This window comes from Terrapene carolina, unplaced genomic scaffold (assembly GCF_002925995.2).
Source record: "Terrapene carolina triunguis isolate 2854851 unplaced genomic scaffold, T_m_triunguis-2.0 Scaffold234, whole genome shotgun sequence".
Taxonomy (NCBI): Eukaryota; Metazoa; Chordata; order Testudines; family Emydidae; genus Terrapene; species Terrapene triunguis.
Window position 1 is genome coordinate 936,513 of NW_020664585.1, and position 17,163 is coordinate 953,675.

The following is a 17,163-nucleotide window of genomic DNA, read 5'->3' on the forward strand; positions in this document are numbered from 1 at the left end:
GTCCCGACGAGACGCGATAATTCGATCCCCGAGAGATCGATTTCTACCCGCCGATTCAGGCGGGTAGTGTAGACCTAGCCTTAGTTTCTTCTGCCTGCTTCCCCTCCCCAGTGAGTTTTCATACTGAACATAACATGCTCCCCAAACAACCCATGGCCATAGAGATAGCTAGAGTGACTGCCTACATAATGCTGCTCTAGCTGCATCTCTGTGGCTCTGGGCTCTAGGCAGGGTGTATCTGGTTGTTACTGGAGGATTCCTACATGTCTCCAGGCTTACAGTCCTAGAGTAGTCCTCAAAGATTCTGACCGTACAGATGCATATTAGAGCGTGCGCACATTCATGTATGCAGCTCCCTGGCTCTTTTTCCAGAAGGTACTGAGGATAGGGTGGCTGAAATAAGGCGCGTCCGACTACTGCAGGAGGCAGACGAGCGCTGGGTTTGGGGAGTTCTTAACTATGAACAGAAAGAGAGTTACTTGTGTTGGGAGCCACCATTGACTCATTTGACATCAGAGATGGCCAATGAGGAGACAGTTTGCTGGCTTTAAACTGTGCCATATGAGACACTTTGTGTTACCAGCGTATTACAATAACAATGTCTGTCTATTTGTGTAATGGGATAAGGGCCCTTGCAAATTGTTCTGCTGCATAATTGCATATTTTATGTAGATAATTGAAACTGAGACAATTAAAAACATAGTAATAAACAGTCGTTTCTCTCCCCACCCAAAAGCCTGTCTTCTAAAGTCTATACGTGCACAAATCTTAACTGTTCAAAAAGGATCAGCTGAGAATTTTAAGATTTTAAAAAACTGTAAAAGTCTCAGAGTTCACTGTTCTGATCAGTTGACTATTGAAGAATGACTGTCACAGGTCTCCTGATAATTAGCTTCTAATAATTTGGTATGGTTGATGATTCTGTAAACTTAACTTGAAATGGTAATTGATTTTATACTTCTAAGTTTAGTGTTTATCTGACTTGAATTATTCTACTAGGCAGGTGGCCACATGCTGGTTTTACTTCTACCTCATCCTCCACTTTCATAGATTCCAAGATTAGAAGGAACCATTATGATCATCCATTCTGACCTCGTATGGCCTGTTATACAAAACTTGCCCCAAATAATTCCTAGAGCAGATCTTCTAGAAAAATATCCAATCTTGATTTAAAAAATGTCAGTGATGGAGAATCCACCACAACTATTGATAAATTGTTCCAGTGGTTAATTACTCTCACTGTTCAGTATTTATGCCTTATTTCCAGTCTGAATTTGTATCTAGCTTCAACTTCCAGCCATTAGATCATGTTATACCTTTCTCCGGTAGATGGAAGAACCCCTAATTAAATATTGGTTCCCCATGTAGCTACTAATAGACTGTAATCAAGTCACCCCTTAACCTTCTCTATATTAAGCTAAATAGATAGACTCAAGGAGCTAAATCACTATAAGGTATGTTTTCTAATCTTTTAATCGTTCTCCTGGCTCTTCTCTGAACCCTCTCCAGTTTATCAACGTCCTTCTTGAATTGTGGGCACCAGAACTGAACGCAGTATTCCAGCAGCGGTCACACCAGTGCCAAACACAGAAGTAAAATAACCTCTCGACTCCTACTCGAGATTTCCCTGTTTATACATCCCAGGATTGCATTAGCTCTTTTGGCCACAGCATCATAGTAGGAGCTCATGTTCAGCTGATTATCCACCACAACCCCCAAATCTTTTTCAGTCATTGCATCCCAGAATAGAGTCCCCCATCCTGTGAGTATGGCCTACGTTCTTTGTTCCTAGATGTGTACTTTTACATTTAGTCATGTTGAAAATGCATGTTGTTTACCAAGTGATCTTGTTTGCTCTGAATCAGTGACCTGTCCTCATTATTTACCACTCTCCCAATTTTTTCATCTGCGAACTTTATCAGTGATTATTTTGTTTTGTTCCAGTTTATTGATTAACAGTGTTAACTAGCATAGGGTCAAGAACCAATCCTTGCAGGACCCCACTGCAAACACACCCACTCAATGACAATCCCCTATTTACAATCACATTTTGAGAACTATCAGATAGCTTTTAGTCTGTTTAATGTGTGCCATGTTAATTTTATATCCTAGTTTTTTAATCAAAATATTGTGCAGTAGCAAGTCAAAAACCTTACAGAAGCCTAAGTACATTACATCAACACTTTTATCAACCAAATTTGTCATTGCATCAATAAAAGATATCAAGTTAGTTTGACAGGATCAGTTTTCCATAAACTTTCCTCCTCCTCCATTTGCTTGTATTTGGTCACCTAGTATAGTAGATTGTAATCCAGACTGTAAAATCTTTGGTACAGAAACTATCCTTTGATAAGTGTTTGTACAGTTCTAGCACATTGGAGCCCTGACTGCAATAGTATTTATGCAAATAAATAATATCCCCAGTTCTGTCAGTAGTTTCCAAACCTATCCAGAAGGAGAATGGCATATTTAGCAAGAACTTCTAGCCCAGATTATGGGCGTTGTTATTTCCAGTGTTAGCCATGTTTGTTTGGGCTTCCAGTGGCTCGTCTCAATTGTTCTGTGCATTTGCTGGCTTCTCTATAAATGCTCTTCTAGCCTGTTCTCTAACCACGAAATACAGGTCATATGTTTAGGCTCCTTAAAATGATCGCACTCACTTTTCCAAGGAATTCTACTGAGAAGTGAATAGATATCAAAACATTATTTTTATAACATTCCAGTTAAATAAAGTCTAATGCTGCAGTGGGAATATTCTTCCAGCCAGGGTTGTTGGTCAGCAGCACACTTCAGAGTAGATGCTGATGCAACTGGAGAATCTGTTGATGCACTTGTATGTACCTACATACAAGTAGGGAGGAGGGATAGCTCAGTGGTTTGAGCATTGGCCTGCTAAATCCAGGGTTGTGAGTTCAATCCTTGAGGGGGCCATTTAGGGATCTGGGGTAAAAATCTGTCTGGGGATTGGTCCTGCTTTGAGCAGGGAGTTGGACTAGATGACCTCCTGAGGTCCCTTCCAACTCTGATATTCTATGATACCTGAAGTGACCTGTGTCATTGCTCACTCAGAATGTATACAGACCACGTTTGTAGCACTTTAGGTCACCACCATCCTAGGAGATTCCAGGCTGTTTCCAAATGCAAAGAATGTTCTCATTTGCAAGCACTAGGATTTGTGCATCTATGTTTATTCATTCACTTTCTATTTTATTTGCTTTTTTTGAGAATGAATAGCTTTTATATGACAGTATAAACCAACTTTAATTTTTGAAAAAATTCATTTAGTATATCCCTAAACCTAATATGCTAGCATTCTTACATAGTTTAATAATTAATAGTTTAGAGCAAAACATTTCTCAAATAAATTCTATTCAACCCTTAATATAATTTTATTTAGTAAGTCCCCTCTCCTATGCCACCCAGTCAACCTACTACACGAGCACTTTAATTACTGTTTATCAAAGTTGTATTTAAAAACATGAAATACACAGAATAACTTCTGTACTGTTAATGTAACTTGAAACTCATTTAAAATATGCTTCTGTTAAAAAGCAAATTTACTTTTGTTCTTTGCAAAGGATTGCAGAAAGTGCATACCAAATTCAGCCTTCAAAATAGCCAGGAGCTGGAGATTCAAGTAGGCTACAGCTGTCTTCACCCCCAGTATTCAAAAATAACTAATGAGATGCAAAGTCTACAGCTGGTGGCAAGCACCATAAACCGTGAGCCAAGGGCTTCTTTACGTTCGATCCTCCCTTTCCCCTGTGAGATCCTAAAGGAGACAGAATATTAACAAAGCCAGCAGGCTGTCTCATTCCATGCCATTGCTCATTTGCAGCTATAATTGGGAGTTAAGGTTGCGTACTGTATACTGAAACTCATATATGAAGGAATATACTTGCTCACTGCAGTATGTTTATAGAAAGGAAACATGCAACAACTTTCACTGCTGTATTCCAGCAAAATCACAAATGAACATAAACAAATATTTAAAAAGTTGATATTTTACTATTGTATCAGATACTGAGATTATTATCATAGTAACTCAGTCTCAGGGTTAAATCTGTGGGTATGCATTTAACTGACACAGATTTTGAATGCATAATGATTTTGAATGCTCATCTCGTGCCACCCAATAAAATGATAGTTAACTGAAAATTCTTAACTAGCTGTGTTGTATCCTGTTTTATCAGACAAGTCTTGCTTATTAGCTGCACGTTGGCAGTTGAATAAGCTGCCATGGTCCTGTGAAGTTGAAATTTCAAAGTGGAGCTAGTTTTAGCTCCTTTCTACCTGTAGTGGAGAATTCTAGATTTAAAAATACAATATGCAGTTGGGTTCTGTGTATGGTGGTATGCCACTAACTTCTGTGTAGAGAAAGATGAATGCATATACCAGCCACAGAATTTTCAGTCTTAAATTAGTACTTCTGTCTCTTGAGTTCCTGTGGCATTTGTTGCAAATAAAGGATGAAGGAACAGAACTGGTTCTGATGGGTTGAGAAATGCTCACCAGGGTTGTGACCATCATACGCTGCTTGTTATTTCCAGCTTGAATTGTGACTTTGCCTTGCATTCAACAAGAATGAATGGTATAGAGAAGACCTGCTGGGAGCTCCTACTTTCCCTATCTTATAATAAAGATCAAGGGGAAATCCAGTGAAATTTAAAACTGGAAAAAGAGAGGGTTTTTTTCTGCAACATTTAATTAACCAAAACAACAAGGAGTCTGGTGGCACCTTAAAAACAAACAGATTTATTTGGGCATAAGCTTTTGTGGGTAAAAACCTCACTTCTTCAGATGCATAAAGTGTAATTAACCAGTGGCACTCACTGCCAGAAGAGATCACTGAGGTTAAGAATTTATGGTTGAAAGAAAGGATTAGGTACTTATATGGCACCTTCGCAGTTTCATTAGACAGGTTTGTTTGTTTTGTTTTTTTAAAGTGATATAAACCCCTGTGGGATAAGTCAACCACTGATTGCTATTTAGAGTTATTCCATAATTGTCCACAATGGAATTTTTGGTAACATTTCCTGAAGCATCCAGTACTGGCCACTCCGAGACAGGATACTGGGCTAGTTGGGCTCTTGTGTTAGTCTGTTCTGGCAGTTCCTGTTAGTAAGATCACTTTGTATAAACAACTCTGTGTGTTTGTATTATAAGATCCTGAGTGCTATATTATATGTTTGTGCCAAATACAATAGATCATGCTCTTGACTACTGGGACCTGATCTAGCCACAGAGAAAATGGACTTTTCTAAACTATGTACTTTCTGCAATTGACCCTTATTTAGTTGTCTTAAACTTTTTTCCCAGGAAGGAGGAAAGGAAGGTGTTCTAAGTTAGAATTAAGTGACTTGTTTGATTCAGTTACTTTGTCTCTGCCTAGGGATTGATAACACTTCATTTTTAATCTTAAGGGATGCAGTAAAAGAGGTGATAGTTTAATTTCACTTTTCATCTTCAAAACACTCTGCAAACATGATTCCCTGCAACAGCCTCTGAGGCAGGCTTCGGGAAATACCAGTAACTTCTTTGTGATAGTTCTCTCTTCTCACTCCACAAATTTTATCCTGCTAAGCATCAGTCCTATCCCCTCAAGCTTTTAAAAAATGATATAAACCAAGCTTCATTTACCTTGTCCTAGTTATATCTCCTGTCTCTCTCTACCTTTCTTGTCTTGGGTTTTTTTAAGTGTCTGCCACTCTTGTATCTGATTGTTTTGAACGTAGGATAAAAATTAAATGAAGTTATTAAAAAAAATTATTTTTAGCAATGTTAAGTTAGCATTTAAATGTGAATGTTATTCAAGACTGAATAGTTACAAAAGAAATGAAATTAAACAAAACAATCACATAGCAACTATAAAAGGGAAAAAATCATTAAGTGGATTTATGCAACATAGGCAGCCTGCCAAGTCTTAAGGCATCTTGCTTTTCATTATTATCTACTTCATCTGTATCTTTGTGGTCATTGCCTTCAAATTCATCAGTAACTGTCTTCCTTTTCAACCATCTTGCTTTTTCATTATCTTTTTCTGAATCAGCTTCAACTGCTTCATCTATATCCTTGTCATCTTCAAATTCATCATTATCTCCTTCTTCCTCTTCATCTGATGAATATTGAGTCAACTCTTCATCTGTCATTTTCTTCTCTAATCTTAAATTGTGATGCATGGTCACCAGTGTCCCAGCAGTAGAGATCTTCAATCTGTTTCTGATTTTTGACTGGATGACTCCCCAAACTGACTGTTTTCATTCCCCACATGCAGTAGTATATGGAAGTGTTAAAATAATTTTTGCCCCCATAGCTAGAATGCAAGGATGCAACCCTTTCCACTATGCTGAATGAGCAAGCTGTTTAGGTTAAACTGCTGGGCTTGCATTCCACATTGTTTTACAACTTGGTGGGATACTTGTTGCTTTATAACTTGCTACTTACATGAGAATTGTTTGTTCATTTGTACAATCTTTAAAAATTGTAACAGCCACTTTGCGGTCAGAAGCTGAATCAAATTCATCGTCAGAAAGGTCTTGGCCCTGGAAGCATGGATCAAGATTATGTCCAGGAGTGATCTCTTGTTTTTTCCATGATACTATTTTATCTTTTTCTTCAGCATTTTTAAGTGAACTGTGTTCAGTGTTCTCATAAATGTTCCTTAATGTTCAGGAACTCATTCTTGGCACCAGACAATGTAGAACTATCATTTTCCATATTCGGGATGGACCGAGCTATGGTTTCAAGCAATTAAATGAATTTAGAATTTTGCATCCAAAAGACAGTCTTCAAGACTGTCTGCTGACTTGGGGGTAACACCCAGCCACCCCTTCTTCAGGAGCAGCTGCTTGAAGAGACTTCTTGCATATTTGAAGATTTTAAACATTTAATAGATACCCATTGAGTAGGACACGGCTTCCTCAGCGTAGATAAAGTTTTGTTTTTGAAAACCTTGAAAATGCTCTTCATTTTTGACATGTGATGAGAAAGTTGTCTGGTCTTAATAACCAATGAAAAGCGGCATCGCATCCAGAATACAGATGACGTGGCTACTCATTTATCAACAAAGCCCAAGCGTCTTTCATATTAGCCTTGTTGGTCAGAAGTTAACAACTTTCCCTGGATCCAGTTGTGAATAGTTTTAAACGGGTCAGCAATATATTGGGCGGTGCGGTGATAACGCAGTCCAGTGCAAAACTGAGAAAACAATGGTTGTGAAGTTTTTTACTGTCAAGTTGATGTTATCATTGTGAATATTGCTCCGTCCATCAGACACTAGACACGTGAGAATGCCAACTGTTACACTACACATCTGCTTTGGCACTTAGACTTCCTACAAGCCATTTCCTACATGATACTTTAAATTAGGCACAATTTATGAAAAAAATCTAGTATATAAGGAATTTTGACTACATGAAATGTGTTGCTGTTATAAATTCATCTAGCAAATGTACAGTCAAGTTTGTTTTTCTGGTCATGGGACATTCTATCCAAAAATCTCTTAAAACCAATTTGATGAACATCTGAAGATGTTCCAGGAGTAGGAGTTCTCAATGCTGAAGCAGATGGAGTAGCAAAATCTTATTAGAAGATTAAGAAATTGAATTTGTTTCACTTTCATTGTCACTCATATCACTGCCTTCATTTAAAGAATCCAGGCTTCATGATGATGCTGAGGACGAAAGAGAATGCATAAAAGCAAACAAATTTTTATGCCAACCACTTTTCATTTTTTGCTGTTTGACAGTAGCTGGACATGTCACAAGAATTCAACAAGTGTTTCTCCATTCTGTCATACACAGACGAACAGAACTTGCACTTAGCTTTATTAGTTTTTCCATGTTCATATCTAGTAAAAAATTTCCATACAAATGATTTTGGCTTCCCCAACTCTGCATAATTTGTCACTGTTAAGGACTCGCTACTTTTGGAATGCTGTTTAGATTAGGAAGTATCTCTTGTATTACAATCAACCAGTAGCCATTCAGTTCTGTTTCTAACTGCTGCTGTTCCAAAAGATTCCAACCAATCAAAATGTTTTCAGGCATGTGGCCCCTCCCTCCCAGGATGCTTAGATTCCCGGATCATATGGAGAGTGTGGGGGTCAGTTGGCCTCTCCTCGTTGCAGCAACCACAATGGAACTGTAAGCAGCGGCAGGAGGAGGAACAGAGCAGGAAGGGAGGGATCTATACAGAGATGTGATATGTCACCCCCATTGGCTGAAAATATGAATATTTCTATGCTAGGTGTGGTCTGGAGGGGTAATTGTGAAGGGGGGTTCTGTTGAGAGGAGTGGGGGTTTATTTTACATGGGCATTTAATGTGGGCTGACTGTTTTGCTCCGGTGCGGGAGGTCTGGAGGGTTTATATCTATGTTCCTTTATTTAAGGGACAGTGTTAATAGCTGTGCATCTTTTTCCCTTTTGTGTTGGGGGAACAGGTTTAATGACTATGAGCCCTCCTCCATTCCCATCTGAGTTAATTTTTATGTAGGTCTTTATGTAGGTCTTGTCAGTTTAGGCTTGTAAGCTTTTTGGGGCAGGAATCATGTCTTTTTAACTTGTATTATGTATTTTGTGAACTTTCTTGATGGCCTGGTATACAAACAAAGATATAGATACATACCGTGTTTGTTCTAAAAGATTTCAGCCAATCAAGATGCTCAATTTTCTATTCACCGTTTTACCAACAGGTAGTATTAGCATGTAGTAAAGTGAGTGACCAAAACATTTAAGTAGGCTTGTTAACAAAAGGCACTATGATGCGATCAAAAAAACAGGCTGCCACCTATCTAAGGACATTCTTGATGGAATATTTGACTTTAGTCAAATAGGCATTCAGTTGACTGGCTTGCCAAGTCTATTTGAAGGTAAATTAGGCTTGGTCCACACTGGGGCGGGGGATCGATGTAGGAAACGCAACTTCAGCTACGAGAATAGCGTAGCTGAAGTCGACGTTTCCTAGATCAAACTAAGTTTACTTACTGCGGGTCCACACGGCGCAGGCAAGCTCCCCCGTCAACAGTGCTTCCTCCTCTCGGCGAGCAGGAGTTCCGCGGTCGACGGAGGAGCGCTTCTGGGATCGATTTATCGCGTCCAGATGAGACGTGATAAATCGATCCCAGAAGATCGATCTCTACCCACCGAATCAGGCGGGTAGTGTGGACCTAGCCTTAGATTTGCATGGCAAGATTGCTACTAAGTCTCATGGAGTCTTGTGCTCTTCTTGCTTCCCTGCCCTCACTTTCAGTATGCATCTAGAAGGTTTTTCCTCTCTCAAAATGTATCCTCGATAGTTGACCTTGAGTAGCTTTCCTGTAATCGGCATCCAAAATTATGCCCAGCACTCCAGGAGTGCTTGTATCCTCCCACTTTGCATGGACCTAATGGTCTCTTCAGACTTGTTTTCTCCAGCTATTACTTCAACTCGGTATTTTTTCCTCTCTTGCTGTCAGCCATTTTGTTGGTGATAGCTTCTATCCCTATGGTTTCACTCCTAAGTCCTAACTTCCTAATCAATCTCTTGCTCAGATACTACAAAGATGAAGGCTATAGAAATGCTTAAAGTAAATTATAGCTTGTAAACATTTAGCACCTTTGGTCTTGTTTAGCTTAATTTTAGTTGCTTGGCATTTTTCTATATTGTGTAAGTTGGTGGGAAAATGTTCTGTGCTCTTGCTTAAAGTGAACTGTTCAAAGAAGTTTACAATCTGAGGGTAGTATAAATGGCTTAGCACTGGATATCTGCCCCTTCCCTCTCAAATATTATAAACTTACTTCTGCCGTAATGTCTACAAAAAATCAGCCAATGTGTGATTACTAGCTTGAGGGAGTGTTGTGGAAATTTGATAGTTACATAATAATTACAACTCAAAACAGTGCATGTATAGATGTGTGTACTTTGTAAACTCTGTGGACCCAGGATAGTGTCTACCTTTGATTTTGTACAAAATGAGTTATAGCTATAAGAGGTTCTTTTACCTACATTGGAAGCAAGAGAGCGACAAAGGAAAGTGTTGGACCGCTACTTATCGGAGATGGGGAGCTAATTACTGAAGACATTAAAAAAGCTGAGGTGTTCAACGCCTATTTTTCTGTAGTCTTCACTAAAAAAGTTAATGGCAACCAGATACTCCCTACAATTAATATTAAGAACAAAGGGGACGGAATGCAAGCCAAAATAACGAAAGAACAGGTTAAAGAACATTTAGATAAATAAGATGTATTCAAGTCAGCAGGGCCTGATTAAATTCATCCTAGGGTATATAAGGAACTAGCGGATGCAATCTCAGAACTGTTGGCAATTATCTTTGAGAAGTAATGAAGGACAAGTGAGGTCCCAGAAGACTGGAGGAGGGCAAACATAGTATCTGTCTTTAAAAAGGGGAACAAAGAGGACCTGGGGAATTATAGACTAGCCAGCTGAACGTCCGAAGGATACTGGCTCAAATTATTAAATCTGTTTGTAAACATCTAGAGGATAATAGGATTATAAAGAATAGCTAGCATGGATTTGTCAAGAACAAATCAATCTAATTTTCTTCTTTGACTGGGTATTGGCCTATTGGATAACTAACCCCCCCCCATTTACATTAATTCTTATGGGAAAATTGGATTTGCATAACATCGTTTGGCTTAAGGTTGCATTTTTCAAAAACATAACTAGGACGTTAAGTGAGGAGTTGGTAAGGACTTTTTTTTTTTAAAAGATCAATTGTTCTCCATGACTACTGAAGGTAGTACAAGAAGTAATAAGCTTAATCTGCTGGAAGGGAAGTTTAGGTTAGGTATTTAAAAAAAACAAAACAAAAAAAAACCTTTCTAACTCTCAGGGTAGTTAAGCTCTGGAACAGGCTTCCAAGGAGATTGTCAAACCTGTTTTTAAAAAACTTCCAATGACAAGGATTCCACAAACACCTGTCGGGGATGGGTTAGGTTTACTTGGTCCTGCCACAGTGCAGGGGCTGGACTTGATGACTTCTCGCGATCCCTTCTATCCCCATTTGGCTCAGTAATTTTGCTGCTTTGCACTGATGGTGGTAGTGTCTCAGATTTCCCTCTGACTGTCTAGCTTTTTTCTCTTTTCAGGACTATAAAGCTGATGAGGACCCAGTATTGTTTCAGTCGGTGAAGACCAAGAGAGGACCTTTGGGGCCTAACTGGAAGGTATTGTGAGCTGACCTTACTGCCTTACAAAGTCTTGATCAGCGGAAAGTAAACATTTGACAGCTCTTGAGGGCCTTGAAGAGTTGGTGGTGGCTTTAGTTACTACTGAGATGGCAGGAATATACTTTAGTTTCTTTTCCTTTTCAAATCCAATTAAACTAAGTCAGTGCATTTGTTATATTAGTAAACAAAATATACCCACTCTGTCGCTATAACAAAAATACTGTACTAATGTTAAAAATAGACACAGTGATTTAACCTTTTGGGATCATAAGGTTAATTACGAAATTGTTATATTGAAAAAAGTACTAATATCTTTGTTATAAATACACAGCTGAATTTCGTACTACAATGAATTCCATGTGAATCATTTGTCCTAAAGACACTGTCCGTGGTTTGCCATTTGAAGTAGTTTTAGACTGCAAGAAGCTATAATTGGGAGTAACTTGGTGTTTTTAAATTTGAAGAATCCCTGGTTACATCTGATGAGTAGCTAACTTAATTTTCTCAAAAGAGATGATAAGTTCTTACCTTGTATGACCCTTGTTTAATTGTATTTGGAGGGGTGCTACTGGAAGGCTGATTTATCTGGATGTCATACTTTATAAATACAACATTTACTACACAAGTTGGTAAGCAGAAAAATATGCTGGTTCACTGAGTTTCCCTGGTTCTGCATCAAAATGATATTAGAAACGTATTAGGGACTGTGTGTGGATTCCTTGAGGCAAATTTTCTATACTGGCTGATCAAAGAATCCAACATGCCTCCCAGAGTTTTCGTCTTGGTACCTGACCATCTCTACTGCTACAAAACCTTCCATCCCTCAGCTTTCCTCAGCATTGCATGATCCTGACCGTTGTCCTTCCTCCTGACCCTTCGTTGTTGTGTATCTCATTTTACATTGCAAGGTTCTGTAGTCTGGGACCTTGCCACCTTTCATGATTGCTAAGCACTATGCATCCTGTTATACTATTTGGGGCTATTGCGCACTTTAAAAAAATGAACCGCGCAATTTAAAAAAATAGAATACCATTTATTTAAATATTTTTGGGTGTTTTCTAAATTTTCAATTGTATTGATTTCAATTATAATACAGAATAGAAAGGGTACAATGCTCACTTTATCATCAACGTTGTAGAATTATGTGCCAACAAATGTAGAATTATGTACCAAAAAAACCTGCATTCAAAAATAAAACGATCTGGAGAAAGGGGTAAACAGTGAGGTGGCAAAGTTTGCAGATGATACTAAACTGGTCAAAATAGTTAAGACCGAAGCAGACAGTTTTGTGAGGTCTTTTTGAAGTTCTTCACAAAGTGATTGGGCAACAAAATGGCAAATGAAATTTAATGTGGATAAATGTAAAGTAATGCACTTTGGAAAAAATAACCCCAACTATACATACAATATGATGGGGGCTAATTTAGCTACAAGTCAGGAAAGAGATCTCGGAGTCATCGTGGATAGTTCTCTGAAGACGTCCACGCAGTGTGCAACCGCAGACAAAAAAGCAAACAGGATGTTAGGAATAATTTAAAAAGGGGTAGAGAATAAGGCAGAGAATATCTTATTGCCCTTATATAAATCGATGGTACACCCACATCTTGAATACTGCGTACAGATGTGGTCTCCTCATCTCAAAAAAGATATACAGGCATTAGAAAAGGTTCAGAGAAGGGCAACTAAAATATTAGGGGTTTGGAACGGGTCCCATATGAGGAGAGATTAAAGAGGCTAGGACTTTTTAGCTTGGAAAAGAGGAAACTAAGGGGGGATATGATAAAGGTGTATTAAATCATGAGTGGTGTGGAGAAAGTGAATAAGGAAAAGTTATTTTCTTGTTCCCATAATATAAGAACTAGGGGCCACCAAATGAAATTAATGGGCAGCAGGTTTAAAACAAATAAAAGGAAGTTCTTCTTCACACAGTGCACAGTCAACCTGTGGAACTCCTTGCCTGAGAAGGTTGTGAAGGCTAGGACTATTAACAGGGTTTAAAAAAGAACTAGATAAATTCATGGAGGTTATGTCCATTAATGGCTATTAGCCAGGATGGGTAAGGAATGATGTCCCTAGCCTCTGTTTGTCAGAGGGTGGAGATGGATGGCAGGAGAGAGATCACTTGATCATTACCTGTTAGGTTCACTCCCTCTGGGACACCTGGCATTGGTCACTGTTGGTAGACAGGATACTGGGCTGGATGGACCTTTGGTCTGACCCAGTATGGCCATTCTTATATTCTTAATATAAAACTTTAGAGCCTACAAGTCCACTCAGTTGTATTCCTTGTTGAGCCAATTGCTCAGACAAACAAGATTGTTTACATTTGCAGGAGATAATGCTACCTGCTTCTTGTTCACAATGTCACCTGAAAGTGAGAACAGGTGTTCTCATGGCACTGTTGCAGCTGGAGTTGCAAGGTATTTACATGCCAAATGCACTAAAGATTCATATGTCCTTTCATGTTTCAACCACCATTCTAGAGGGCATGCGTCCATGCTAATGACGGGTTCTGCTCGATAACCATCCAAAGCAGTGCAGACCGACGCATGTTCATTTTCATCATCTGAGTCAGATGCCACCGGTAGAAGGTTGATTTTCTTTTTTGGTGGTTCGGGTTCTGAAGTTTCCGCATTGGAGTGTTGCTCTTTTAAGACTTCTAAAAGCATGCTTCACACATCATCCTTCTCAGATTTTGGAAGGCACTTTCGATTCTTAAACCTTGGGTCGAGTGCTGTAGTTATTTTAGAAATCTCACATTGGTACCTTCTTTGCAAGGTTTTGTCACGTCTGCAGTGAAAGTGTTCTTAAAATGAACATGTTCTGAGTCATCATTCGAGACTACTATAACATGAAATATATGGCAGAATGCGGGTAAAATAGAGCCGGAGACATACAATTCTTCTCCCAAGGAGTTCAGTCACCAATTTAATTAATGCATTATTTTTTAACGAGCATCATCAACGTAGAAGCATGTCCTCTGGAATGGTGGCCAAAGCATGAAGGGGCATATGAATGTTTAGCATACCTGGCACATAAATTCCTTGCAATGCTGGCTACAAAAGTCCCGTGCAAACACTTATTCTCACTTTCTGGTGACATTGTAATTAAGAAGTGGGCAGCATTATCTCCCATAAATGTAAACCAACTTGTTTGTCTCAGCGATTGGCTGAACGAGAAGTAGGACTGAGTGGACTTGTAGGCTCTAAAATTTTGCATTGTTTCATTTTTGAGTGCAGTTATGTAACAAAAAAAATCTACATTTGTAAGTTGCACTTTCATGATAGAGATTGCACTACAGTACTTGTATGAGGTGAATTGAAAAATACGGTTTCTTTTGTTTATCAATTACTTTTACAGTACAGATATTTGTAATAAAAAATATGAAGTGAGCAGCGTACACTTTGTATTCTGTGTTGTAATTGAAATCAATATATTTGAAAAAATAAAAACATCCAAAAATATTTAATTTCAATTGGTATCATATTATTTAACAATGCGATTAAAACTGTGATGAATTGCAATTAATTTTTCGAGTTAATTGCATGAGTTAATTGCAATTAATTGACAGCCCTAATACTATGTCATTAACCGACTCTTAACTCCCTTGTTGTCCAAAGAAACTTAACTCTGTTCACTTTTATTCCTTGGACTAACAGGAGCTGAGTAGGAAGAATTTATAAAAATAAGAGGGAAGTGGCCAGTAGGGAAGGAAAAAGTAAGGTGCTGGTAAATGAAAATAAAGAAAGCAACAGTTGAACGAAAGCAAAGCCCAACCTATCTTTGCCCTGTTGTGTGTCTGGTACTCTAACTCATAGTGCACTGGACCCCTGCAACAGTAGAGCTGCTTATGCTGGTGTTTAATTTATGAGTTTAGATGAGAGATCATATACCTTGTTTAGGTGTGCAGTTGGGTTCTTGAACTCTTTGGTTCTGATACATATACACTTATCCTTTGGAATACGTGTCTATCACATTTTTCATTATTTAGGAATCAAACTATTAAGTGTCCTGTGTGCATAGTGATGAGAGAGTGATTTAAACAGTAACTTGACTCACCTTTTTGCTTCAAGGCAAAGCCTTCAGGCCTGTCTCTCTCAGTAGTCATGGCTACAAATACTATAGTGGTGTTCTTAAATGCATTAACAAGCTGCTTGTTCAACATGTTTTAGTTAAAAAAAAAAAAATCATGCCTGGGTTCATTGAGTTTTAGCTTTTCTCTTAGTTTTATGTTGGGAAAGGGTTGTTTTGTAAAGAGAAATATTAAGTTCTTTGAAAGCTCTGTTTACATTAGTGTCACCTTTCTGTGTAGACAGGCTTAATTTATTGACATTATTTTGGTGCATAACTTGATAGGTGCTCATCCAAGTACCACAGTGGCTCCCATGTCTCATTCTTAAGATACAGACCTGCCTTGGAAATCTTCTCACAGGAGCGGAGACCCATAATTCAGCTCCTTCTGCATTGTATAGTCAGCAAAGTGCTTTACAGTGTTGTCTTTTTTGCCTTCTGAAGCATCAGGTTGTGGCTGCCTTACTTGTAGTGGTATTCTGGACTTGATGGACCAGTAATCTGATCTAGCTTCCTATCTTTCTCAGAATGGTTGCTTATCTCAGAAACTGAGGTCAAGCCCTCTGTGATTAGAATTTGACATCTGGGGGTAGCTTACATCCCCTGAAGCAGCCCTAGAATAGAAGGATAAAAATATACTTCAGCTAGAGGCTGAGCGCAGAAGCTGAACCAATGTGGGTATGGCTTTATGGTAGAGTTATCTTAAGTTTTCAGGTGTTTTGAGACTTGTGTTCTGTGATGTTGCATGTCCTGGGTGGGAGTAAGTTCAAATGACAGTAGTTTAAATGAGGTGAGATTTGGGCTGAAACATTGATATGATTTTATATGCTATGGTCTGTGTATGGTATGATGAATTGGCCTCAGCTGAATGAATGTTTCTTGTAGAAATGTATTGCATAATTATCCCAAGATTTCATTTTAAAAAGTTCCCTGTCTTTGGTTGCAAATAATCAGAATCTGAAATACGTATACTTGAGTCTGCAGACAGCATAAAGTAATAGCTCTGAGCGTTATGAACTGCCCCAAGTTTTAAGTGTAAACCAGGCCTTAAAAAGCTCAAAGGCACAGTAAGGCTAAGTTGCTCACTTAATGGGAGCTGGTGGCAGTCTGTGGTTGTATATCCTGTTTTCCAGCATGGTGAAAGAGTGGATCCCCTGACAGTCAGGCTGTGCAGACCCTGCAAAGCTGCCTTGTATTTGTCTCAATGTTGTAGTAGCAGCTTATTGGCTCAGTAATGAGTGCTTGTACAGGGGACTCCATGGGAGAGGGATTTCAGCAGTTGATGCTCTGTACACTGGTTTGTGGGATTAAAATATTGACACTGGCTGCTTGCTGTTCCCAGGAGGAAAGATATGGTGACTTCAAAACATCAAGCTAGCATTATAGTGTAAATGTGTAACTTGGCAGCAAGGGCTTTCCACTGCCATGAATCATGGATGTGGATAGGTGTTCACAGCCAATTAGTGACTTGGATTTGCACAGAAGGATTAGGTGCGTCACCCAAAATTAATTGATTTTGCATCTTAATTTCTGTGTAGCCTCAGTAGAATCAAAGGATTAAGATGCCTCTTAGTAAATCAACAATGTACAAAGAAAGTAACTTCTTTGCCTTCAGGTCCAGGAAGAAAAACAGTGTTGGGGGATGCATTTTCCATTCATTGAGGAAATTGGTGGAACCAGCTACCAGAGAAGAGTAGATTGGGCCTATGGTAGGGTTACCATACGTCCTCTTTTTCCTAGACATGTCCGGCTTTTCGGCACTCAAACCCCCGTCCAGGGGGAATTGCCAAAAAGCCGAACATGTCCGGGAAAATGGCGGCTCTGCTCCTCCCCTGACTCTTCGGCTCTGTTTAAGAGCCGAGCTGCCCGAGCGCTGTGGGCTTCAGGCAGCCCCCTTGCCTCCGGACCCCAGCCGCCGGCCGG

General features: G+C 39.1%; 1 protein-coding gene across 1 annotated transcript in view; it reads left to right on the forward strand.

The window, feature by feature from the left end:
- The window catches only part of PITPNB (phosphatidylinositol transfer protein beta), a 59,834-nt gene that overhangs the window by 23,816 nt on the left and 18,855 nt on the right, over positions 1-17,163 (forward strand). Inside the window, exon 6 of the mRNA XM_029912625.1 lies at positions 11,089-11,166. Within this exon, the coding sequence (XP_029768485.1) occupies positions 11,089-11,166 (78 nt within the window). The remainder of the gene's footprint in view (positions 1-11,088; positions 11,167-17,163) is intronic.